General features: G+C 42.4%; 2 protein-coding genes and 1 non-coding gene across 3 annotated transcripts; 1 reads left to right on the top strand and 2 right to left on the bottom strand.

The window, feature by feature from the left end:
• Positions 1–2,677: 2,677 nt before the first annotated feature.
• On the bottom strand, positions 2,678–2,784 carry LOC135152523 (small nucleolar RNA R71). The gene has a single exon (XR_010291698.1). It is a non-coding gene; the product is annotated as a small nucleolar RNA R71 (small nucleolar RNA).
• Positions 2,785–2,842: 58 nt separating this feature from the next.
• LOC135152049 (uncharacterized) lies at positions 2,843–6,181 on the top strand. The gene is made up of 5 exons (XM_064091505.1): positions 2,843–3,562; positions 3,650–3,862; positions 3,971–4,523; positions 4,701–4,847; positions 6,135–6,181. Exons 1-5 carry the CDS (start codon positions 2,843–2,845, stop codon positions 6,179–6,181), a joined length of 1,680 nt encoding a protein of 559 aa, XP_063947575.1.
• An 8,969-nt stretch (positions 6,182–15,150) lies between these two features.
• On the bottom strand, positions 15,151–17,740 carry LOC135152047 (uncharacterized). The gene is made up of 4 exons (XM_064091501.1): positions 17,473–17,740; positions 17,210–17,405; positions 16,083–17,069; positions 15,151–15,832 (listed from the first exon to the last, which is right to left on the bottom strand). The coding sequence occupies exons 1-4, from the start codon at positions 17,738–17,740 to the stop codon at positions 15,151–15,153; spliced, it is 2,133 nt and encodes a 710-aa protein (XP_063947571.1).
• Between the last annotated feature and the right edge of the window lie 9,948 nt (positions 17,741–27,688).

Below are 27,688 nucleotides of genomic sequence, written 5' to 3'. Positions count from 1 at the left end.
TATCATTCAACACCTCATGGTAGTCATGTAGATCCTTGTAGTTGTTCCTGAAGGAATCAAAGATATCTTTCACCTCTGCATCATCATTATCTTGATAGACCTCTGGAAAGTCAAACATAGCTCCGGCAGCATCCCATTCTTCTCCTTCCTTATGCAAGTTGGCAAGACTCCTTTCCCTTCGAATCCGTCCCTGATTTTCTAACTTTTCCCTTTCTCTCCTTTGCCCAGCATGATCTCTAGATACATCAGCGATGTCCTAAGGATTTGCAATTTCATACTCTTCAGGAAGGAAAATGTCATTGTGATATGCAAGTTCATCAGCAAAGACTTCATTCTGAGGGATTTCTCCTTCCTCTAGATCATCATCAGCTCCAACCATCCTGATCACTCTGTCAGTGTCAACAAACTCTGGAATGTATTCATCATGATCATAGCTAGATTGCCCTCTAAGAGCAGAGTCAATCAGCTCTTCTGACACTCCAATGATCACCCGCTTTCCTCGTGCTTTTTCTGCTGCTCTCTCCCCCTCAGTTGAGTAATCCTCTCTTGATAGTTGAGATGCCTGATAAGTGGATTTTATATCCACTTGCAATGCCTTCGTTTCGACTTAAATTAATGATTTGGCCTCAAGTATATGGTATTTTTGATGTGTTTTTGTGTTGATGTGTGTAGAGAACCTAGATGGAGGGAGGATGGACTTTTCCAGGCTTATACGGTGAATTGGAAGTCGAGAAATGAAGTGAAAAGAAAAGAAAATCACCAGCGCCCTAAAGCGGCTGAGCTGCGCCCTGGGGGCGTCCTGCAGCGCGCCTGCGCCCTGAAGCGCCCTGGTAGCGCCCGGGGTCTGCCCTTGTGGCGCGCCTGCGCCCTGGAGCGCGCGCCTGCGCCCTGGGGGAGCCCTGGCAGCGCGCCTGCGCCCTGGGGGCAGCCTTGTGGAGCGCCTGCGCCCTGGAGCGCGCGCCTGCGCCCTGGGGGCAGCCTTGGAGCGCGCCCGAGCTCTCTCGAAGGTGGAAAATTCAGTTTTTGAAGCCCGTTTGGATTAGCTGCTGACTCGGTCAACTTAGGGCACTTAAATACAAAATATAAAAGGAAGAAAAAGCCCGGAGCAATAACCTAGAAACATTCTAAGGGGCACGTGACGGCTACGGAGAAGATCAAGATCGAGACTCATAGTTTTTCTTTTGTCTTCTTCCAATTAGGCGATACTTTTGGATGCTCATTCGGATTTGTTTCGAAACTCTTGTTTTACTCTTTTAATATTGTTTAGACTATTTAGTACCATGTTTACTCTTATTCCCATGATGATGAGAAGTTCGATTATGAACTAATCATTATCGTGGGATTCTATCGGATTTATATATGGATTTCAGTAGTTGATTTGCCTTAATTATTTGTGTGATGAATGTTGATTTCTTCGTATTGGTTGTGCTTATTCGTCTTGGATGCGTAGCTAACATCTCAGATTGTTTGTTAATCTTTATTGAAGCGACAGTGGATATATTGATTTAGAACTTGCCATGCGAACATAGGATTATGTATTCGATATACATGATTAGTGGTGTGATTTTAACCATCTTGCATCGCCCTATGTAATCTTGATAGATAACTTGTTCTTCAACCGTTATGCTTTCAAATTCTATAGACATATAGGGTCTAAGCATAATTGGTGTCTGTTTACCTTCTATCTTAATCGTGGATGTGTTGCAGTATGGTGCACGTATAACGACAGTTAGCGTGTATCAGTTTCGTGTTATCTGGTTAGTTATCAACCATCACATATCGATAAGGCATAACTCTGAATAAAGTATATGATGAAGTTAGAATCCCATGTTTTTATTCTCATTAGTAACTCGTTATTCTCTTAGTTTTTAATTCTTAGCTTCATAAGTCGAATCGATTTAGTTAATTTAGATAAAACCAACCAATTTGTTATTTGTCCAAGCATTGAATAATAATCATACATTGGTGCATAAGTGCATATTTCTGAATACACCAGTCTCTGTGGGAACGAACTGAATTTGATTCTTTACTACTTGTGACCACGTACGCTTGCGTGATTTTGTGCGAACAAGTTTTTGGCGCCGCTGCCGGGGACTCGGTGTTTTATTTTAGTTTATGTGCTTGTCATTAGTGGTCGTTAAAGTTCAGTGACTTGGATTCTTTTCTCACTTGTATTTCGTTTGTGTGTGTTTCAGGTACTTGAGTGACGTGTATGCGAACACGTTCTCAGGCCCGTAAAGAAGCATTGGCAAAAGCAGAAACGAAAGTGAACACTACAATGGGTGATCGACCACCAGTTGTGAATGATACTAAGGCTCTTAAGGCTTTCTCTGAGCCTAAAATCAATGATATTCAGTCGAGCATTGTCAGGCCAGCAATTCAGGCCACCACTTTTGAGATCAAACCGAGCACTATTCGGATGGTACAGAACTCAGTGCAGTTTGGGGGTTCTCCGACAGAGGATCCTAATATGCATATTCGGGACTTCATTGAGATCTGCGACACTTTCAAGTTCAATGGTGTTACTGACGATGCCATCAAGTTGAGGTTGTTCCCATTCTCTCTGAGGGATAAAGCTAAAGGATGGTTGCATTCTCTTCCTGCAGGATCTATTACGACATGGGAGGATCTGGCTCAAAAATTTCTTACTAAGTTCTTCCCTATGGCCAAAACAGCTGCAATCAGGAATGCTATCACTCAATTCTCTCAGCTGTCTGGTGAAACTTTAAGTGAAGCTTGGGAACGCTACAAGGAGATGCTTCGAAAATGCCCACATCATGGGATGCCTGATTGGATGGTGATTAATTGCTTCTATAATGGCTTGGGACCTCAATCGAGACCAATGCTCGATGCAGCATCAGGTGGAGCTCTATGGGCTAAGAGCTATGATGAAGCTTATGAGTTGATTGAGATGATGGCCGCGAATGAATATCAGAATCCTAATCAGCGTCTTCATCAGGTCAAGGCAGCAGGTGTTCTAGATGTTGATGCTACTACAGCCTTGACTGCTCAAATTAAGGCTCTTACTATGAAGATAGATTCCTTAGCTAACTTGGGAGTTCAACCACCACCTAATATTTGCGAGCTTTGTGCGGGTGCACATTCTTCGGATCAGTGTGCTATATCTAGCGTATCCGCTCAGTTTGTGAGCAACTTCCAGAGGTCTCAACAGCCAGCACCAGCCACTTATCATCCTAATAACCGGAATCATCCGAATTTCAGCTGGAGCAACAATCAAAATTTCATGCAACAACCGCAGCAACAGTTTCAGCAGCAAGGAGCTGGACCTTTCAACCCTTCTGGTTTTCAACAACAATTTGCACCGAGGCAGCAATTCCAACACCCTGGATTCCAGCAACAAAATCATGGGGTGGCTGGACAGTCTTCCAACGAAAGATCAGAATTGGAAGAATTAAGACTTATGGTTAAAAGCCAATCGGTGTCAATCAAGACTTTGGAGAATCAGATTGGGCAAATTGCTAATGCGTTGATTAATAGACCACAAGGAACTCTTCCTAGTGATACTGAGGCCAATCCGGGTAGGAAAGAGGTGAAGGAACAGGTACAAGCTATCACCTTGAGGTCCGGAAAGGTTACGAAGGATAATGAATCAGCAACAGAGCGAAACAAGGAAGAGAGTGATCAACAGGTTGAAACACCCGTGCTCTCATCTGAGTCTAATAGTGGAAAAACTGTTGTTGAAGCTAATAAGAATGAAATCAGCGAGGAAGCAAGCAAGGAATCAGCCGAGAAGTCTAGTCCAAAAGCTGATGTTGGGGTCAAGCAAGTGTATCCACCTCCCCCATTTCCGAAGAGACTTCAGAAGCATAAGCTCGACAAACAATTCGCTAAATTTCTAGAGGTTTTCAAGAAATTACAAATCAACATACCTTTTGCGGAGGCTCTAGAACAAATGCCGAGTTATGCTAAATTTATGAAAGGTATTCTATCTCGGAAACTTAAACTTGAGGAGTTGGAGACTGTGGCGTTGACCGAGGAGTGCAGTGCGGTGTTACAGCAGAAATTGCCTCCGAAACTTAAAGATCCCGGAAGTTTCACAATACCATGTACTATTGGCAAGTTATCTTTCGACAAGTGTTTGTGTGACTTGGGAGCTAGTATCAATCTGACGCCGTTGTCTGTCTTCAAGAAACTTGGTCTGCCGGAGCCGAAACCTACAAACATGCACTTACAACTGGCTGATCGGTCCATCACATACCCGAGAGGTATAGTGGAAGACGTCTTGGTTAAGGTCGATAAGCTCATTTTCCCTACTGACTTTGTCATTCTAGACTTCGAGGAGGATAAGAAGATTCCCATTATCTTGGGAAGGCCGTTCTTAGCTACAGGTCAAACTTTAATCGATGTGCAAAAAGGGGAGCTTACAATGAGAGTTCAAGATCAGAGAGTCACTTTTAAGGTGTTCAACGCAATGAAATTTCCAACCGACGAAGAAGAATGCTTTAAGGTGGAGCCACTAGAAGCTGTTGAAAAGTCTAAGATGGAGGAAAAGCCAAGGCCATGTACCTTAGAGAGCGTCTTAACAAGGGTTTCTGATTTCGAAGATGAAGGAGTAGAAGAGCTTAGAAATTTTCAGGAGCATCTTAAACCATCTATTGAAGAAGCTCCCATAATCGAACTCAAACTACCACCAGATCTCTTAAGTGATGTGCAGTTTAGAAGGTTGTCACGGCGCATAGATGACATGCATGACATTCACCGCCGTTTTGCAAAGGATTTGACTCAAACTCTTGGGAGTGCTTTTCGAGCTATTGGTGTGGAGGTTGATTGGCCAGTGTTTGGAGATGGCATGGTATATTCACCACCTGATCCTCCACCCGAGGAGGGTGATCCTCCCGACTTCTAGGTACATTCGATCCTTTTTATCACCTTCAATGAGGACATTGAATATTTTAAGTTTGGGGGTGGTAATCTAAGGACTAGTAGTAGTGTGTGTTCATATATGTTGCATGTTGCATATAGTTTAGCATATTATCTCATAATATTTGCATATTAGTTCGTTTTCATTTTTTATATATATGCTTGTGTTTAGTATGTGTTAGTAGTTCATATATTCACATAGTTGCATTTGCATGAATCTTGAAGTTGTTTCCCAAGTTGATGTCCTATGATAAGTTTATGTGCATAATTTCTTGGCTAGCAGTCTTGATTATATGTGATGCCTTGTGCCTGAAAACTGCTTGTGTGGAAATTGTAATTACACTATGCTCTAGAGATAAGACTTAGACTAACTTATTTCTTGAGTCCTTGTGTTGAGTCGGGCGTAGAATTTGGATTATTCCCTTTTTGAACATAGAGTTTGTAAATCTTAAGTTTGGGGGAGTTAAGGGATGAATATGTCTTTCTAAAAAAAAAGAAAAAAAAGAATAAAAATTATCAAGTACTCCTTTGAGATCAATGGGTAGAATGCAATGTCATGTGAAAGGGACGATCCATGTACTTGTGCTGGTATTAAGTGCAAATGTATTAGAATAAGAAAATTCTTGGTGACTTTTCACAACCCTTGATTACTGGAGAAATACTTGATTTAAAAAAAAAAGAGAATAAGCGAAGTCGAATGGCGGTCGTGACTCACTTACACTGCGGAGCGTCCCAACCTTAGACTTAGCAAGAAAAAGAAGAAGAAAAAAAAAAAGAGAGGCATAGGATTTCTTTAGTGACTCTAAACTGTAGTTGACTCTTTAGTAAAGAAGTGTTTAACCCTTGTTCTTATTAACGGCTCATGTTGAGGACTCTGTTGAAGTTTGATAGTCTTTGTCTTGTTTCGCTAGAGAGCATGCTAGCACACACGATGCACTTCACACTTGTAGTGGAAGAGAACATGGCTAATGTGTGAAAGAGATGAATGCCGAGAATGTTGCATATTTTGAGGATTATAAGTTTACAAGGATTACACTTCATGATTCCATAGATGTAGGCATTTAGTTGCATTCATGCATTGCATTAGTAGTATTTGTGTGTGTGTCTATGCTTGAGGACAAGCATCAGTTTAAGTTTGGGGGTGTGATAAGTGGATTTTATATCCACTTGCAATGCCTTCGTTTCGACTTAAATTAATGATTTGGCCTCAAGTATATGGTATTTTTGATGTGTTTTTGTGTTGATGTGTGTAGAGAACCTAGATGGAGGGAGGATGGACTTTTCCAGGCTTATACGGTGAATTGGAAGTCGAGAAATGAAGTGAAAAGAAAGAAAAATCACCAGCGCCCTAAAGCGGCTGAGCTGCGCCCAGGGGGCGTCCTGCAGCGCGCCTGCGCCCTGAAGCGCCCTGGTAGCGCCCGGGGTCTGCCCTTGTGGCGCGCCTGCGCCCTGGAGCGCGCGCCTGCGCCCTGGGGGAGCCCTGGCAGCGCGCCTGCGCCCTGGAGCGCGCGCCTGCGCCCTGGGGGCAGCCTTGTGGAGCGCCTGCGCCCTGGAGCGCGCGCCTGCGCCCTGGGGGCAGCCTTGGAGCGCGCCCGAGCTCTCCCGAAGGTGGAAAATTCAGTTTTTGAAACCCGTTTGGATTAGCTGCTGACTCGGTCAACTTAGGGCACTTAAATACAAAATATACAAGGAAGAAAAAGCCCGGAGCAATAACCTAGAAACATTCTAAGGGGCACGTGACGGCTACGGAGAAGATCAAGATCGAGACTCATAGTTTTTCTTTTGTCTTCTTCCAATTGGGCGATACTTTTGGATGCTCATTCGGATTTGTTTGGAAACTCTTGTTTTACTCTTTTAATATTGTTTAGACTATTTAGTACCATGTTTACTCTTATTCCCATGATGATGAGAAGTTCGATTATGAACTAATCATTATCGTGGGATTCTAGCGGATTTATATATGGATTTCAGTAGTTGATTTGCCTTAATTATTTGTGTGATGAATGTTGATTTCTTCGTATTGGTTGTGCTTATTCGTCTTGGATGCGTAGCTAACATCTCAGATTGTTTGTTAATCTTTATTGAAGCGACAGTGGATATATTGATTTAGAACTTACCATGCGAACATAGGATTATGTATTCGATATACATGATTAGTGGTGTGATTTTAACCATCTTGCATCTCCCTATGTAATCTTGATAGATAACTTGTTCTTCAACCGTTATGCTTTCAAATTCTATAGACATATAGGGTTTAAGCATAATTGGTGTCTGTTTACCTTCTATCTTAATTGTGGATGTGTAGCAGTATGGTGCACGTATAACGACAGTTAGCGTGTATCAGTTTCGTGTTATCTGGTTAGTTATCAACCATCACATATCGATAAGGCATAACTCTGAATAAAGTATATGATGAAGTTAGAATCCCATGTTTTTATTCTCATTAGTAACTCGTTATTCTCTTAGTTTTTAATTCTTAGCTTCATAAGTCGAATCGATTTAGTTAATTTAGATAAAACCAACCAATTTGTTATTTGTCCAAGCATTGAATAATAATCATACATTGGTGCATAAGTGCATATTTCTGAATACACCAGTCTCTGTGGGAACGAACTGAATTTGATTCTTTACTACTTGTGACCACGTACGCTTGCGTGATTTTGTGCGAACAAGTTTTTGGCGCCGCTGCCGGGGATCGAACCCGGGTCACCCGCGTGACAGGCGGGTGATTTTGTACGAACAATGCCAGTAGCTTAGCCTCGAGTGCAGGCAACCTTTGCTCCATTGTAGACTTTATTTCCACTAATTCCTCCCATAGAACAAGATTTTCAGCTTCTAAATGTTGAACTTTGAATTTCAGAGCTTCAAATTCTGTCACAAAATACAGTTGGAATAGTTGATTCAATTGTAGGTTGAGCTGTGGGGTTCTCACTTGATCGTTCTGCAGGTGTTTCTCTCGTTTCACTCATAGACTGAACACTCAGTGGGTTAGAGGGTTTTCGTATATCAAGTTCTGTTGGTGTTTCCCTCTCACTCAAAGAAGTGCCAACATCCATAGAAGTTGTACCTGCAGAAGAAATCTTCTTAGCCTCTTCTAGAGAGGTCACAGAAGGTGCAATGAGGGTTCGTGAGCCCTCGTCATCAGTTTCTTCGTCAGATGAATCTGATTCATAGGAAACAAGTTGCCAACTACTCAAAGGTAGTGAGTCCTTAATTGGATCCTGAGTTGGAATCTCAGGGTGGGTAGACACAGGGCTCGAAGAATGTGATCCTTGAATTGGCGAAGCACCCTGGTTTCCCACAACTGCCTTTGACGGCGAAAGACTTTGTGACAAGTCCTCTGTAACTGGCACACTTCCTGATATGAAGGGCTCAGAAACAGATTGCCGTTCACCTTCGAGAGGTGAAGAGTCCCTTAAGGGATCTGGGAATGTTCCTCCCAGGGGGGTAGACGAGGGTGGAGATTGTGGCAAATCACCCAAGTTTCCCCCAGAAGCCTGTGAAGGCACTTGACCCTGAATAGGATCAGAAACAACGGTGTCTATCCCTGACATGGACGACAAAGTGTTAGCAACCGTCAATTCTTCAATTGTGTGTGCAACCTCACTGTGCATTGGAATATTATGTGGTTGAGGTGGTGAAGAAATAGACATGTCTGCAGATGCCTCAGGCTCTATTCTCCTTTCTTGACTACGAGACAGAGCTGCAGAATCAGAAACAGTCTCCTTGTGTGGTGCACTTAAGGCACTTTCTCCCTCGCGCTCAGAAATATCAATTGGTTGGCTAAGGGGTTGAGATGTTTCTACAACAATAGTTTGTGTATAGGTGCCTGGGTTATGAATTTGTGGGATTTCAAATTCACTGGCACGCGCAAGAGGTGGAGATAGTGGATTGAGATCCAGGAAGTTCTGAACCCAATCTTCAGGTGCACTAAATGACAAATTATCAGGATCAGAAGTAGGCATACCTGATTGAAGTACTGGATTGTACGTATTAGTGAAGAGCTCATCAATATCCAGCATTTCATTGTCATTGGTTGCAGCTACAGTGGTTTGGATTGGAGTATCCACTTCATCTTCAGAATCAGTGGTATTGTCCTGCAAAGAATCCTCTCCTTCGTCAGATGGAACTTCATGTTCAGAGGAATCTTCAGCAACATCCTCCACTATCACTTCCTCTTCCTCAACTTGAACATTCTGAGCCTCAGGAATATCTGCTTGAATAATTGGCTCAGGTTCTGGCTCAGGTTGCTGCATAGGAACCTATTCAGCAACCACTGGAATAGCAACAGGTTGAACAGGTGGTGGAGGCACGTTCTGATTTAGAAATGCTTGCATGGCCTCAGGGATCACCACTTGCTCATTGTTGGTGTAGTTCTGATGATTCTCCAGCATTAAAATCACCCTTGTTGTCATGAAGCAAGAAATGATGTTGTCCATATTTGGATAGACAGCACGCTCAGCAGGGGTCAGCATCTGATTCAACACAATCTGGAAAAATCGAGGATATAATAGTACATTTCTAGCTTTTCTCAAAGAATCTTGAAATGCTCCCATAATCAAATGTCCTAAATTGATACTTGTATTCTGAGCAATAGCTATTCCAATTTCCTGATTGAAAGATGTAATTCCATGAAATCCACCAGTCTTGGGATTAAACACATGGGAGATGGAATTAAAGAAGAAATTCCATTCTCTAGGCAAATGCTTGACATACAGCTTCGATGGAAGTTCACCATTTGGCTCCCTCTGGCAGTGGATGACATAGAAAAAATTGATCCTTTCAGCTTGTCAGGTACTGCTTCAAAGTCCTCCGTTGGTAACTGAAGTGCAGTGTTCATGGTATTTTCTGTGATAGATAGCGTACGTCCCTGAATGACACAAGTAAGACCAAGTACCTGTCCTACATTCACAACAGAAATAGAAGACAAGAAATCTCGAAGCAGAGACTTGTTAAACATCACAGGCTCAGTTAAAGCAAATCTTGCAAAATAAAACTCAGACATATATCGAACCCAGCGTCGATAATTTGCTTGCGTAATTAAATTATTAATTTCAACAATTGTGAAATTTGTCTTCGGAATATCAAATTTGCAGCCATTTTTAATTAAAATTAAAAATGATTAGAAATTTCGTTTCACGAATAATAATGGACAAATAACCACTTATGTTACGAAAATAATTAGTTAAATACGCTCCGTAAAAACCCTAAATTCAAGAATTTTGGATTTCGATGAAATTCAAGTATGTTGTTCTTCTCGAAATTCTAAGAATTATGGTATCGGTCTCGCAAATTTTCGACACTAAAATCACGTAGAAATCTGGCCTAGAATTTGAAAAGTTTCAAAAACCCTCTTCGAGAAATAACGACGGATCGTTAATTTTTTGGTATGAATAGAAAGCTCTTGACTCAGGGATTCTAAAACTAGTCTCACAATCAAAACTGGGCAAGATTTTGACGGTGAAAAAGGGATTTAAAAACTCGATTACTCGGAAATTTTGAACAGTGGTGAAGAGTTCTTGCGTGTGTGTGTATCTGCATATGTATATGTGGATGAATAAAAGTGTTATGGAATTGAAAACAAAGGGCGTGAGCGATTCGTGCTTTGGACTGGTCTCGGTGCGAGATGCCTACGTATCTTCTGTTAGGAGAAGAATCAAGTCCAAAACGTAGTTCTAGTTATGAGGGGTAGAGCCCTTTATATAGGCGCTTCGGAGTCAGAAGTTGGATGGAAGTATGATTCCACGTTCCAGACTTCGTATCGAAGTACGCTTCGGAGTAACAGATAAGACAGAACTCTTATCTCACCAAGAACTCCGGGACGTTTATCCACGAGAGTTAGTTGTATCGTAGGACTTAGCTTCATAGCTGGACCTTTGTATGGGCCTCGAGCCCATCTAAGTCTTCCTTACGGCCCATACATATCTGGTTCGGAGCGCCATTGGGCCAAAGCGGAATTCCTCATGATTAAACCGGCTACACGGGACTTTATTGGATCGGGTCGTAATACTTAATGAACCTAATCCCTATCATTTGCCCCCCAACTTTCGACAAATATCGTAGTAATTTATCAAAAGTTTATAGAGGTTTTAATATCATGTATTTTGCCGTATCCTCTACCGAGATGAGGTCTTGGGGCGCTCTTGTGTTTTTCGAGGCTAAATTCTATTTTATTGGAAATTTTGGGATTAAATTCCAATTTTTAGAATTTTTTGAGCCTTTTAATAACTTTCAAAATAATTTTTGAGAATTAAATGTCAACTTTCTTTATTCCTTCAGATTTTTTGGAATTTATTCCAATTTTTTAGAATTTCCAGAATATGATTAAAGAATTATTTAATTCTTTAATTCGATCAATCCTTGAATGAAAAGTGTCTCCTGGGCGTGCCTTGCCACGTCGAGGAGGCATGTATGGTGCCACGCCTAGGAGGCATGTATGGTGCCACGCCTAGGAGACATGTCTCCTGGCGTGGTTGCATTAAGCCAGCCAGGCTGGTTTGTGTGGTGCTTCCTTGGCGTGCCTTGCCACGCCAAGGAGGCATGTTACCTGCCACGGCTGGGAGACGTGTCTCCTGGGCGTGGATGAGTTAGGACAACCGTGGTTGATTGTTTAGTTGCTTCCTTGGCGTGCCTTGCCACGCCAAGGAGCATGTTATCCACCACGCCTAGGAGACGTGTCTCCTGGGCGTGGATGAGTTAAGCCAGTCATGGCTGAAGTTTTTGATGCTTCCTTGGCGTGCATAGCCACGCCAAGGAGGCATGTTATCCACCACGCCTAGGAGACATGTATCCTGGGCGTGGGTAGATTAGGCCAGTCATGGCTGATCGAGATGATGTTTCCTTGGCGTGCATTGCACGCCAAGGAGGCATGCTGTTTACCAGGCTAGGAAACATGTCTCCTGGGCGTGGATAAGTGTAGCCTGTCACAGGTTGAATAAGTTGTTGCTCCTAGGCGTGCTATGCCTGGCCTAGGAACATAGTTTTTAACCACGCCAACCATACATAGTCACTTTATTACTTTAATGAAATTATCATTTATTTTTAAATAAACGATGTTTTTGCTCAACAAGTGAATGTGCCCGGGTGTTGCATGCCCCGCCACGAAGACATGGTGTGTACCACGCGTAGAAGATGTCTTTCTGAGAGCCAAGTAGTGTTATAGTTTGTGGGCCTTAGTCTATAACTTGTCAGGCCTATATAGCTTATTTTTCTTTTAATTTTTCGAATGCCCCCAGAATTCTCGAGATCCTTCTAGAAAGGGTTTAATTTTTCAAATTCGTGGGCTTCCGCCTCTGACACGGCTTAATGACCGGCCCCAGGCCCATTTACGTGTTGTAGCCAGTTCGTTTAGGGTTTACCGGTAAGTAAACCGGTTGTAGATTGCCTATATAATGAGTGACTGAGAGTTCATTTCTCATTTCACCCAAATAATTTTCAAGTTTAAGAGCTAGAAATCCTCCCAAACACTCTCAAACATTCTCTAGTTTTTTCGGCGAGTTTTAGGCGCATCTCCGGCTATCTTCAAGTTTTTCCAGATTCCGGCCGATATGCAAGAACCTTTTCAGTTTCCGGGCGATCTTTAAAGATTTCCCAGATTCTGATCAATCTTCATCCTCCTTCATCACTTTCTGGGTTTCATCAGCCTTCATTTTTTGAAGATCGATGGCGGATTCTTCTTCATCTCAAGCAATCTCAGTTATCTCAGCCTTCTGCGGCCAAGCCCAGGGCCAATCGAGGTAAAAATCTCTCGTTCATGCAAGCGTTTTTTTCTTCGCGATCTGCTTTCTGAGTTTTGCCAAGCTTTTCCGAATTTACTCCATTTAGATGCATACAAATTCCCTTCCAAATACGATCAAAAGGACGTTGATGCCATAGCCTATTTGTTTGGCATCAACGGGCCTTATAGGGCCGAGGCCCCAGGCCCAAATGATCGAGCCTGTTACCCAAAACCTGGGGCCATTCGTATTTATAAAGAGACTTTTTATGCGGGCTTCATGTTACCTCCACCTGAATTCGTTTTTAGACTCTTGGCTAGGCCCGAGTTTGTCCGACCCAACTCCAGCCCAATGGATGGAAATTTATTTATTGTTTCTTGGTTCAGTGCAAAAAGCATGGTATTGAGCCCAGTGTCTCCGTTTTTAGATACCTTTTTAAGTTTGTCAACGCGCCCAATGACGAGGGTTGGGTCAGATCCAGTATAGGAACCTTGGCCCGTAGCATTTTTGTTTCGGGCACTGCCCCTGATTCACTTCCCCACTGGAAAAAACAGTGGTTTTATCTTTACTTAAATGAGGGGAACTGGGCCGATTATTTTTATTCAGACTTAGTAGGGCCGAAGACGGGCCTGTTAGATCTTTAAAATTGGGGGTGAGGAAGAAGCTGCAATAAAAATTTTAATTAACCGGGGATTGCCATCCACCACTGCTCCTTTCTCGTTTCTGAAGCCTCGCTCCAGGAACACGGGCTTAGCGATTTGGGCCAGAGGGTACTTTACTTTACCTTTACTTCTTTTGGGCCTTATCTATTTACCATGTGTTCTAACCATTTCATAATTTATGTTTGCAAGCCTTGGATAGATTAAACACCATTTTTTGCGAAGAGGGAGCAGGCCGCTGAAAAAGTGGTGCCGGCCGAAGTCCAACGGGTCAAGAGGCCCAGGAAGAGCGAGGCCCAAGAAGTCATGGAGAAAGTCCCAGCTTTTTTTGGCTCCAAGACCCAAAGCTGTGGATGAGGACCAGTCCTTACGTGGTCAATGGGGCCTTTGAATAAGGATACTATCGTGGGCGATGCCCGGGCCGCCGCTGAGCGGTCTAAGAACGTCGTGACTCCGCGCGACCGGGCTCACGTGGTCGAGTCCTCCGACGATCTACAGATCGAGATGTTCGGGGCCCAAGCGGTTGCCACGGTAAGGCCCAAATACCCTTTTTCCGATATTTGATGATTTTTCCTTTCCGTACTTGGAAATATTTTTCACCCCCTTTTTTACTTAGGTGTTTTCTGACTTAGTAATTCTCCGTTTATTTTGTGCAGATGAACACCTACCTTCAAGCCGCCGCCGTGCATAATTTGAAGGCGGTGAGGGCGGAGAAGGCGATTGCGGAACGCGACCGTGATCGTTACTTCGAAACCTCGGCCGCCAACTTTGAGCAATTTAGGAAGGTCGAGGCGGAGCTCGTGGCGGAGCAGGAGAAAGTCCGCACCCTGGAGGCGGAGTTGGCGCGGGTCAGAGCGGAGGCCGTTGAAGATTTCAAGAAATCCCAGAGTACGAGGATCTCCTGATGGCGGAGTACGATGCAAGCTTCCCTAAGACGTTCAAGTCTTGTTGGGTTAAGATTATCGAGGAGCTCGGTTCCCAAATTGAGGGAGTTACCCTGGAACGATTCCCAGTTCCAGACCTTCAAGGGAAAGAAATTTCCTCTCCCACGGAGGTCGAGAATCTTGGGGACTCGCACCCAGTTGACTCCCAAGATGGGGAAATTCCGACCGAGGAACTCGAGGTCGAAGAGCGATGAGACTGGGGCGAATCTCGGGGAAAAAGCTCAAGACGTTGAAGCCCAGGATGAGACTCCTCTTGGGGAGGCCCAAGACGCGGCCCAACTCCAGGGGAAGGAACAGGACGAGGAGGCTTTCGATGACGGGCTCCCCTAGACTAGGCCTATTTCAGCCCTGCGTGGCTTATCCTTGTATTTATTTAACTTATTCGGATATTTATACCCTTCGGGGTTTTAACTTATTTATTTAAGTTACTTTTGTTTCATATTTTGCATATCGTGCATTTAATATTCTTTACTTAGAATATTTTAGATTAACTCTCGTAAGATTTGTTAATTCAAATCTCGAAATAGTCACCGGAACTTTAACTTTCATGAATCGGGATTAATTCAAAGTAATTCTCACTTAGAATTTCAAAACTCCAAATCGTCTTCCAATGATTAGGTTGGGCTTACAGCTTGGATTCTCGTAATCATTTTTTAGTGATTGTGATAGCCCATCAGGGTCGGTTGACTTTTAACCGACATATTTGGGCTTGGAATTTACTTAGTATCTTTTCTCAGCTTCAAGCCTTTATCCATTTTCAGGATGTTTTATTCGAAGGTAAACATAAATAAGTTCATAACACTTTAACAAAAACAAGGCTAAAAATCCTCGGGACTTTCATTAATATCATAGTAAAAGAGATAAACTATTCTTGAATTCAGCTACATGGCAGTGGTCGAAATGACCTTATTCTTGTGATAACTATTAATATCTACTATCATAGGATATGTATCAAACATAATATATCTTCAAGTTGGTCGCGTGCCAACTTCTTGGGACTTCAATTCCTTCAAGGGTCTGAAGCTTGTATGAGCCATGGCCCGTAACAGCCTTAATTTGATATGGGCCTTCCCAGTTAGGAGCCATCTTGCCCTTGGGGCCCACCCCAGAGGCTTCAACCTTTCTAAGTACTAGATCTCCTTCTCGAAAGTATCGTTCTTTAACTCGTAGGTTGTAATAGTAGGAAGCTCGCTTCTGGTTTTCCACAATCTTAGCATGAGCTTCATCACGGATTTCATCAATCATGTCGAGTGCAAGTCTCATGCCTTCCTCATTGGCTTCCGGCTCATATTGCTGGACCCTTAAGGAAGTATGTGTGATTTCTAGGGGTACGACTGCCTCAGCTCCATAAGCTAACTGGAATGGGGTTGTTCCGGTAGAGACTTTACAAGTTGTTCGATACGCCCAAAGTATTGGAAGCAGTTCCTCGGCCCATGACCCGTGGGCCTTCTCAACCCTCTTTTTCAGTCCATCAAGGATTATCCTATTAGCCACCTCAGCTTGTCCGTTAGCTTGAGGATGAGCAATCGAGGTGAAGCGCAGTTCAATTGAATAATCTTCAGAATAACTCTTAAACTCAGCATTGTTGAACTGGGTCCCATTGTCTGTCACCATGATTCGTGGTATTCCATACCTGCAGATAATATTTTCCCATACAAACTGAGCAACCTGTTTGGTGGTTATCTTGGCCAGTGGTTTGGCCTCAATCCACTTGGTAAAGTAATCAATTGCTACCAATAGGAACTTCCTTTGTGCACTAGCAAGTGGAAACGGTCCAAGGATATCCATTCCCCACATGGCAAAAGGGATAGGAGTATTGATAGATGTCAACATCTCAGGGGGGCTGTCGCACTATTGGCGCGAACCTTTGACATCGATCGCACCTCTTCACATATTCTTGGGCATGCTTTAGCATGTCAGGCCAATAAAATCCTAGACGGGTGACTTTGTGAGCCAATGCCCTTCCTCCAAGATGTTGGCCACACACCCCTTCATGAACTTCCCTAAGAGCCTCTCGTGCCTCATCAGGCCTTAGGCACCTCAAGTAGGGGATGACAAACGACTTCCGATATAAGATCCCCTCAATGAGCACGTACTTAAGGGCCCTTACCTGCAACTTTCGTGTTTCATCAGCATTGGTTGGTAGATGGCCATTTTCAAGGTACAATTTGATTTCATCCATCCAGGTGGCTCCCGTATCAATCGGAGCAACCAATTTTGCATCGATGCTTGGGGTTCTCATAACCTGATAATAAACACTTCCCGAGCATACCTCATCATCAGAGGATGCAAATTGGGACAAGGCATCAGCCTTAGTGTTCTCCTCTCTTGGCAAATATTCTACAATACATTCTTCGAACAATGCCATTTGAGTCTTTACAATCCTCAGATATCTAAGCATTGTGTCTTCCCGAGCTTCAAACTCACCATTCACTTGGAAAACCACCAGCTTCGAGTCACCACAGACCTTCAAGTTCCTTACCCTCAGGGTCCTGGCTAATCCAAGCCCATCTATCAAAGCCTCATATTCGGCTTCGTTGTTAGTAGTTGGGAAGTCCAGCTTAATGGCGTATTCCACAGTAAAGCCATCGGGGCTTTGGAGCACAAGTCCTGCACCACTACCTTTTGTTTTTGAAGCCCCGTCAAAAAATAGTAACCAATATTCTTTAGGTTGCTTGGGTACTTCACCCTTGTTTTCAACCTTGTCCTCAATCTTTTCCTCTTGCCCCCCGACTTCCCCGTTGTTAATGGTACATTCAACGAGGAAGTCAGCTAAAGTTTGAGCCTTAATCGCTGTTCGCGGTTTGTATCGGATATCGAACTCCCCGAGCTCAATTGCCCACTTGATTAATCTTCCACTAGCCTTCGGGCTATGTATGACAAGACTTCTATTTTATGAGATTGAAAATAGGGTCTTAGCTTCCTTCAGGCCGTAATCATGGCCAAAGCAAATTTTTCGATCACGGAGTAATTGAGCTCTGCCCCATGCAAAACCTTGCTCACGTAGTACACCGGTTTTTGAACTTTCAACTCCTCTCGAACTAATACAGCACTCAGTGCTTGTTCTGAAACAGCCAGGTATACATACAAGGTCTCTCCATCAATGGGTTTCGATAGGAGAGGTGGCTCTGCCATGTACTTCTTTAGTTCCTCAAAAGCTACTTGGCTCTCTTCTGTCCACTCGAAATTCTTAACCTTCTTCAAAGCTTTGAAGAAAGGTAAGCATTTGTCTCCTGACTTGGATACAAATCTTCCCAGGGCTTGCGATCCTACCTGTTAACTTTTGTACATCCCTTATACTTTTGGGCGGTTCCATGTCGAGGATAGCTTTTATTTTGTCAGGGTTGGCCTCAATACCACGTTTGGAGACCATTAGACCAAGGAATTTCCCGGAACCAACCCCAAAGGCACACTTGGCTGGGTTCAACATCATCTTATTATGCGTCCTCAGGACCTCAAAAGCTTCTTTCAAATGCTCTAGGTGATCCGCTTTATTCAAGCTTTTCACTAGCATCTCATCAACATCAACGTATACTTCCATAGTTTTACCTATCAGATGCTTGACATCTTGTTTTCCAGGCGTTGGTATGTGGCTCCTGCATTCTTAAGCCCAAATGCCATAACCAAATAACAGAATACACCAAAGTCAGTAATGAATGATACCTTAGGGACGTCGTCTTTGTCCATCCGGATCTGATTATATCCACTGAATCCGTCCATGAAGCTTAACATCTCATGGCCAGCAGTGGCGTCTATCAGCGTGTCTATCCTTGGAAGAGGGAAACAATCCTTAGGGCAAGCATCATTCAGATCGGTGAAGTCTACACACATCCTCCACTTTCCATTTGCCTTCTTGACCATGACAGGGTTAGCTAACCATTCTGGAAATTGAATTTCCTCAATAAACCCGGCTTCCAACAACTTATCTACCTCCTATTTAATGGCTTCCTGCCTTTCGGGAGCGAAATTCCTCTTCTTTTGCTTAATCGGTTTCCTATCAGGATTCACATTCAACTTGTGAGTCATGAATAAAGGATCAATACCTGGCATGTCAGCCGCTGTCCAAGAAAAAACATCGCGATTGGTCCTCAAGAACCTCACAAGCTCTTGCTTCAAGTCTTCCTGGAGTAATGCTCCAACATAAGTGACCTTTTCGGATTCCTCAGTATACAATGGGACTGGAACCAAATCTTCGGCAGGCTTGCCTCTTCTTTCTTCTTCTTCCCGAACATCGAGATATTCTATGGGTAGCACTTGCCCCCCCCCCCAGCTCCTCCGGATCTTAATGCTCCAATATAACAACTTCGGCGGGCCATTTTCTGGTCTCCCAGTTCTTCTCCAATTCCATTCCAAGTCGGGAATTTAATCTTCATGTGATAAGTGGACGGGATTGCCTTAAAAGCATATATTCCAGTCCTCCCAAGGATGGCATTATAGGTTGATGAGGCTTTAACGACCAGGAAATTTACCATACACGTGGCTTGTCTAGGTTCGGTACCCATGGTTACAGGAAGTTGGATCATGCCTTCAATCTTGGTTTCCACATTATTGAAGCCATATATAGGCATATCCGAGGGTGTTAGTTGAGTATCGGAGTATCCCATCTTTTCATAGGCATCATAGAACAAGATATCCACCGAGGCTCCATTATCAACCAGCACTCTCTTTACAGACGAGTTTCCAATGACTGGAGTGATTACTAAGGGGTCATCATGGGGGAATTTCACCTTCTCAAGGTCAATATTATCGAATGCCATTGTATAGTCAATTTTTGCCCGTTTCGGGGGTTCTCTCCAACTATATTCATCACTTCTCTTGCATAAGCTTTTCTTGAATTACTCGAAGTGCCTGCAGCCGTAGGCCCTCCGGAGATTACGTTAATCACAGGCCCTCGAGGCTGAGTTCTCTTATCATCATTGTCTCTTCCACGACTGTCATTGTCCCGATAATTCTTGTCTCCATCCTTGGTAAATTTAGACAACTTGCCTCTTCGGATCAAGAATTCGATTTCGTCCTTCAGTTGTCGACAATCATCGGTCTTATGCCCCGTGTCTTTGTGGAATCGACAATACAAATCTTTGTTTCGTTTCTCTAGGTCGGTCCTTATGGGCTTCGGCCATCGAACACTCTCATCCTTTTCGATCTCCATTAGGATCTGACTTCTTGGGGCGTTGAGCCTAGCATATTCTGTGAACCTTGGTCCTACCTTCTTTTTAGCAGGCGACTTCTCATCATCATCCTTTTTGGCATATTTGTTCTCAGCGTTATACTCGACATCGTTTCCACGTTTCTTAAAATTGGTGTTCAGCCCTTGGTTACTCTGGGATTTCCTTAGGCTTTCTTCTTCCGCCTTAATGTACTTCCCGGCTCTTTCTTGCAAGTCGTTCATTATTCGGGGGCCCTCTTGGCTAGAGACTGGCGAAAGTTGTCATCAGTGGTACCTTGCTGGAGTGCAATCATGGCTACCTTCTGATCTAGGTCCGGGACCTTCAAGGCTTCTTTGGTAAAACGATTCATATATTCCCGGAGTGATTCATTCTTACCTTGATGCAAATTCATTAGAGAGGCAGAGCTCTTAACATGCGTTTTGCTTCCAACAAATTGCCCTATGAAAGCCCTGCTCAAGTCAGCAAAACAAGAGATAGAATTAGGGGGAGGGCGACTATACCAATGTTGCGCCATCCCACTCAAGGTTTGAGGAAAAGTGCGGCACTTGATTGCTTCAGTGACGGGTTGGAGCAACAGAGCGTTCATGAAGGCCCGAACATGATTAGCGGGATCACCCGTGCCATCGTAAGCTTTAATGGTTGGGAGCTTGAATTTTCAGGATATTCTTGCACCCATGATTTCTTGCGTAAAAGGGGGAACGGGGTTATCAGGATCGCCTGCTGGTAACAAGTGAATTTGATTCATGACGGTCTGACGAGGGTTTTCGTCCCTTGGTTCCGGAGGCGGTAATCTGGCCTGATCCCTTTTTAATCGTGCGATCTCCTCCTCATAAGCACGGACTCGATCCTCATAGGCTTGGTTCGTTGCTCCTCGGGGCTCATTGGCTTCTTGCCTATGGCGACGCTGACGGTGTCGAGTAGGGTCAGCATCTCTCCTCCTTCGAGGGGGGGTATCATGCTCCTGCGCCGATTCAGAGGAGTCGTAGTCAGTTACATTCACATAGTCGTCTCCCATGCCTCCACGAGTGGTTGTTGTGACCGTTGAGTAATGTGTGCCGGCGTCACTAATGGTTGAAATTACTCGAGTCATAGGGGGCAGCGTGCCAAAAGTCAGTGGAAGAGTAGTTTGAGCAGCAGTGGTCCCAAGCGGGATGGAGGCGGTGATGGGAATTGACTCGGTAGAGATTCCGGTGGTATTTCTATTACGGGGAACGTGGATTTCGGAACGTGGCCCGGTCGGGTTTGTCATGGTTGTTGTCTTCTTTCGATAGACGGCGCCAAATGTTATGGAATTGAAAACAAAGGGCGTGAGCGATTCGTGCTTTGGACTGGTCTAGGTGCGAGATGCCTACGTATCTTCTGTTAGGAGAAGAATCAAGTCCAAAACGTAGTTCTAGTTATGAGGGGTAGAACCCTTTATATAGGCGCTTCGGAGTCAGAAGTTGGATGGAAGTATGATTCCACGTTCCAGACTTCGTATCGAAGTACGCTTCGGAGTAACAGATAAGACAGAACTCTAATCTCACCAAGAACTCCGGGACGTTTATCCACGAGAGTTAGTTGTATCGTAGGACTTAGCTTCGTAGCTGGACCTTTGTATGGGCCTCGAGCCCATCCAAGTCTTCCTTACGGCCCATATATATCTGGTTCGGAGCGCCATTGGGCCAAAGCGGAATTCCTCATGATTAAACCGGCTACACGGGCCTTTATTGGATCGGGTCGTAATACTTAATGAACCTAATCCCTATCAAAAAGAAAACGAAGTAGAAGAGTATACATATACTCACAGATATGGGTGAGGCGCAACTTGGTTAATTACCAAGTTGCCCTCCATACATCACACAGAGAATGTGGCTGAGTGCAAGTATTGAAATGACAGGACTGCCCCTTATACACATACAGTGTATAAGTGGCGCAACTATGAGGGACTTAGACAAAATCTAAGTCGCAAACACTACACAGCCAACCCACAGTGTGGAGGCGTAACATTTGACTTTGAAAAAGTCAAAGTTTGCGCCGAAGCTCAACCTTATGCAGTACTTAGAATTTTTCGAGTTTAACTCCAAAAACGCATAAATACCAAGTGTATCAAATTTATTCTACTTAAGAACAAAACAATTTGATACAATAAAAATCACAATTAAATCAAATAAAGTTTTAACTAAATTAATTTCAGTCAAACAATATTTAATTAATTATGCTGCAAGTATTTTAATTAAAATCTAATTAATGGATAACTTTAAATAATTTGAATTGCTTCAAATCCATTAATCAAATATATTTAAAATATGAATCAAATAAAGACTAATATTCATTAATTGAATATAAGTACTTAAATAATTCAAGAAAATTAATTCTAAATATCTAACACATAGCAAATAATCACATAATCATTTAAAGATCATGCAAATCATATAAATCATGGTAAATAGTTAAAACTAATTATCAGATAAATATGTAAAATACTTGATGCTCTTTGTAAATTCAGAAGTCCTGAAAATATTGACATTTTAAAACTTGTGAACTAACGAACGAATTGCAGTTATTTCTTGTCTAATTCATTAGACATATTTAATATCCCAAGTTCACCAACCAGACTAGAGAAAGTGGATTCGTCTAGTGGTTTAGTGAAGATGTCTGCAATTTGTTGATCAGTAGGTACAAAGTGTAACTCTACTGTTCCATTCATGACATGCTCGCGAAGGAAATGATACATGATATCAATATGCTTTGTCCTGGTGTGTTGAACAGGATTGTTGGCAATGGCAATGGCACTCGTGTTATCACACAGAATCGGAATTTTATCCAACATGAGTCCATAATCTTGTAGTTGATTCCTCATCCACAAGATTTGAGCGTAGCAACTTCTAGCAGCTATGTATTCAGCTTCTACTGTAGCCGTAGACACAGAGTTTTGCTTCTTACTATGCCATGACACCAACCTTCGTCCAAGAAACTGACAGCTTCCTGAAGTACTTTTCCTATCAATCTTACATCCTGCAAAGTTAGAATCTGTATAGCCAATCAGATTAAAACCTGTATCTTTAGGGTACCATATCCCTAGATTGGGGGTTCCCTTAAGATACCTAAAAATACGCTTAACAGTTATAAGGTGAGACTCTTTAGGATCATCCTGGAATCTAGCACATAAACAAGTTGCGAACATGATATCTGGCCTACTAGTAGTTAAGTACAAGAGAGAGCCAATCATACCTCGATACTTTGTGATGTCAACTGACTTACCAGATTTGTCCTGATCAAGTTTGACAGCAGTTGGCATGGGAGTTTTGGCAGGAGATGCTTCTTCCATTCCATATTTCTTCAGAAGATCCTTGATGTATTTAGATTGACAGATAAAAATACCGTCAGGCTTCTGAATAACTTGAAGTCCTAGAAAGAAAGATAATTCTCCCATCATGCTCATCTCGTACTTGCTCTGCATAAGCTTAGCAAATCTCTCGCACAAAAGATCATTAGTAGAACCAAATATAATGTCCTCGACATATACTTGTACAAGAATTATATCATCCTTATGCTTTTTATGGAAAAGAGTTTTATCGATGATACCTCTGATGAAACCATTTTCAAGTAGGAACTTGGAAAAAGTGTCATACCAGGTTCGAGGGCTTGCTTCAGGCCATAGAGTGCTTTGAAGAGAAAGTATACAAAGTCTTCAAATTCCTTGTCTTCAAACCAGGGGGTTGTTCAACATAGACTTCCTCTTCTAGATCACCATTCAGGAATGCACTTTTCACATCCATCTGATATACTTTGAAGTTGGAGTGTGCAGCAAATGCTAAGAACATCCTGATTGCTTCAAGCCTAGCAACTGAAGCATAGGTTTCATCATAGTCAATTGCTTCTTCTTGCGAATAACCCTTTGCTACCAGTCTTGCCTTATTCCTCGTAACAATACCATCTTCATTCAGTTTTTTTCTAAAAAACCATCTGGTGCCAATTATAGATTTTCCTTTAGGTCTTGGCACCAGCTTCCAAACTTTCTGCCTTTCAAATTGATTGAGTTCTTCCTGCATTGCAGATACTCAATCTGGATCACTTAGAGCCTCTTCAACTTTCTTTGGTTATGTCTGAGACAAGAATCTAGCAAAGTTGCATTCATTTTGAGTTGCTCTTCTAGTCTGCACTCTTGTGTCTGGATCACCAATGATTTGTTCAACATGATGAGCTCTACTCCATACCCTTTGTCTTGGCAGATTCAATCTTGATGATTCACCATAATCATAGTTGTGTTGAGTGTGATGACTAGTAGATCCACTAATGTGACTTGCTCCCCCTGAACTGATGCTAATTCTATTTGATGATCCTCCACTTTGACCACTGTGATCATGATGATCATTTGTATTGTTGCAAATACTTCCTCTAGATGGTTCAGGATCAGCAGTTCCTTCATTTGCATTAGGTTCCCTAGTATCAGTTTCAGGTTCATCTTCTCGTATATAGATGTCTTCTAAATTCTCAAATTCTAGAGAATCAGATTCATTTTCTTTTTGAAGACTTGGGAGCTTGGTATCATCAAATCTTACATTGATGCTTTCAATCAGCTTGTCGTCATTGATCAGATAAACCCTGTAGGTCTTAGACTCTAAAGAATAACCCAGAAAAATGTCTTCTTCAGCTTTGCATCAAACTTTCCCAGATGCTCTTCCTTTAGACCATAGCATTTTGCACCAAATACATGAAAGTAACTCAGTGATGGTTTCTGTTGGCCATTACTTCATAAGGAGTCTTATCCAAATCTTTGTTAACCAGGGTACGATTTTGAGTGTAGCAAGCAGTACTCACAGCTTCAGCCCAGAAATAGATTAGAAGTCTTGATTGACTAATCATTGTCCTTGCTGCTTCAATCAAGGTCCTGTTCTTACTTTCTACGACACCATTTGGTTGTGGAGTCCTTGGAGCTGAATACTGATGAGAGATACCCTTATCAGTACAGAATTCATTAAGAACAGCATTACGAAATTCTGTTCCATTATCTGATCTGATTGCCCTTACTGGCAAATTTGCTTCGTTTTCAATCTTCTTGATATGATCAATGATGACATGTGCTGCTTCATCCTTTGTATGTAAGAATAATAACCATTTGTACTTTGAGTAGTCATCGACGATCACAAGAGCATATCTTTTCCTTGACATAGAGGGGATGTTGACTGGTCCAAATAGATCCATAGAATCAGTTGATGGGGTGAACCAATGTCAGTCATTCCTTTGCTCACGTGCGATGCTTTCTTTGACTTCCCTTTTTCACATGCATCACAGAGTCCTTCTTGACAAAATTCTTTCTGTGGAAGTCCTCTCACAAGTTCACTTTTGACTAAAGAATTTCATAGTCTTAAAGTTCAAGTGTGAGAGCTTCCGATGCCATAACCAACTATCATCAACAGAGGCCTTGCTATAGAAACACTTGACCTCCCCCCTTACTTGCTGAATTTATGTCAGCTTTACAAACTTGATTTTCTTACACCACGGAGTGTAAGATCCTTGTTCTTCCGGTTCTGGATCAATCAAAACTTCCTTCTGAAAGATTACATCGTAACCTTTGTCACAGAACTGACTGATACTCAGTAAATTGTGCTTGAGTCCTTCCACCAGAGAGATATCTTCAATGATGACATTTTCAACTTTCAGCTTACCATATCCCGTTGTGAATCCTTTGCTGTCATCTCCAAAGACTACAATCGGGCCGGTTCTCATCACCACATCTGTGAGCAGGGACTTTTCTCCAGTCATGTGTCTTGAACAACCACTATCAAGAACCCACACAATTTTGCTTTTCTTTCTTGTGCCCTGCATTCACAAATGGATTAAACTTTCTTTGGTACCCAGACGTTCTTGGGTCCAGGTGGTTTAGTAGAAACAGGAGTATCAACAGAATCTGTTTAAACATGTGCTTGTTCAGGGGTGACTGGACTCTTCTCCTTTTTAGTCTTAGAAGAAGTGCTTTTAGACTTGGAGTTTGGAGTCTCCTTCTTCTTAGAAGAACTAGCAGTCTTTGCCACAGGGGCAACAGAAGGTGCAGGCATATTCATATTCATAGCAGGTGATGCAGAAAAAGATGCATTTAACATGGTAAAACATGCATACATCATATTCATTGCACATTGCATGCAACCTACTCTACCACATGGCAATGAACACATTCATGTTAACAGTATTAGGCATGCTAGTAACAGGAGTATCTACTTTAGTCATTTTACATGCATGAGTAAGATGATTAGTAGAATTTCAATTGTTACAAACCTTTCTAGCACTAGGAGTCCCAGAGTTGGTTTTCTTAGCATCTAGCTTACCATTTCTGTGGTTCTTCTTTTTGTTGGAACTAGTACTTCCTAATCCAGTTTTATCAGAATCTTCTCTAACTTGGGGATAGAAGGTACGTCTTGTGTTTCCTGTTTTACTTTGAGGCTTAACAACTTCCTCATTTTTCAACTCTTCCTTAATGGCAAGGTCTTCTTCTATCAGAGGTTCCGTTTGTGCCTTTCTAAAGATAGTGGTCTTGGTGTTCTTTAGAATCTTAGGTACATTGTTCCTTCAGGAGCATTCTCAATTCCTGATGAAACAAATATACCTTCATTTTCTTTTTTTCTCTTCTTCTTTTAGAACTTTCTAAAGAACTATAGTCAAGGCCAATAGCAACCTTCTTATCGACCCTTTGACTATCCAAGATCTCTTTCTATAGAAAAGCAGAATTCTGATAGGCCTTAAGCTTAGTTTCTAGATCAGCTATTTGGGACCTAAGGGATTCCTCGATTTATGCATTACACTTCTCCTTATTCTCTAGATATTCAATTCTATCTTTAAGGTTAGTGTTCATGAGTTTTTCTCTAAAGCTAACTCGTCTATCCGTTCTTCAAGTTTAGCTATCTTTAGAGATAGACTACAGTTATCTGATTCTGAAGCTAATAACTAGTGTGCAAGTTATACATCTCTTGACCTAGTTCATTAATAGTCTTTTTATAATCAGCAGTATCATGTCATCAACAGAAATTTCAGGAGATACCTGAGATGGAGATTCCTCGACAGTGTCAGCCATTAATGCAAATGCATAGTTGCTCTGAACAGGTTCATCATCAGAATCCGTGTCATCCCAGCTTTTTCCCTCAGCAATGTATGCCCTTCCTTTATGCTTGGCAACCATTGCTTCCAACTTAGCTTTCAGCTTTTCATTCTTTTTCTTCAGATCCTCATAAGAATTCTTCTTATCATATGAGTTGCTTCTTTCTTTGACAGGAGCCGCTTTGGGTTTCCTGCACTCTGTTGCAAAGTGCTCTCATTCATTGCAGTTGTAGCATCTGACTTTGCTCTTGTCGTACATGTTTGGTTTGTAACTACCGGTACTTCTAGACCCTGACCCTGAGTATCCTCCTTTGTTCTGAAACTTATTTCCTGAAGTTTCTTGTACCGGGGGTTCTTCCTGAACTTGATATGCTTGAACCTTGCAGCCATATAAGCCATAGACTTATCCTCTAGCTGCTCTAGCTCTTCCTGAGTATAAAATCATCATCCTCCGGTTCCACAGAAACTTCATCAATTTCAGCTTCTACAATCTCAGACTGGGTAGAAGGATAATCAGTTTTGACAGAAGAACAATCACTTTGTGCAACAGTGTGATGATTAATGCCATATTCAACTAGTTGCTGATAACCAAAGTATGGTTCATCAGCAATCAGTGCAGTGGTCTTTTGTAAGGCCATACTCTTGGCTTCAGATGATCCACCACCATATATGATCTTTCTTTGTTCGAGTTCCATCTCAAACGTCTTCAGTTTTCCAAACAGTTTTTCCAGAGTCATAGTCCTGAAGTCGCTTCTTTCCCGGATGGTCTCAGTCTTCACAACTAGATGAGGTGGCATCACAAATGAGAACTTTCTGTTAATCTCTTTCTGTGGATAAGTCTTTCCATGCAGAGTGAGTTCATTTAACAGTAACATGAACCTTTCGTAGATTTGAGAAATGTCTCTCTAGGTATTGCCTGAAATGCTTCATATCTGGCAATCAACATATCGTTTCCATTTTCCCTGACTTCTTCAGGTCCCTCCATTAATGGCTCGACAGTATCCCACATCTGCTTTGATGTTTTCAGACTCAGAATTAGATGTGTCATAGTCTGGTCATTGATTGAACAATTATGAGTTGCAGATTATGGTCATGTGCAATATATTCCTTGTCAGTCTCAGTGTATTCGCTTTTCTCTTTGGGACAGACTTTTGTGGAATGCGAACACCATTTTCAACAGATTCAGGAATAATCTTCATTGGCACAAACGGACCATTTTCCAGAATCCCAATGTACAAGGGATTGGC

This window comes from Daucus carota, chromosome 4, assembly GCF_001625215.2.
Source record: "Daucus carota subsp. sativus chromosome 4, DH1 v3.0, whole genome shotgun sequence".
In the NCBI taxonomy this organism is placed as follows: Eukaryota; Viridiplantae; Streptophyta; class Magnoliopsida; order Apiales; family Apiaceae; genus Daucus; species Daucus carota.
This window is presented reverse-complemented; position numbering and strand designations above follow the sequence as displayed.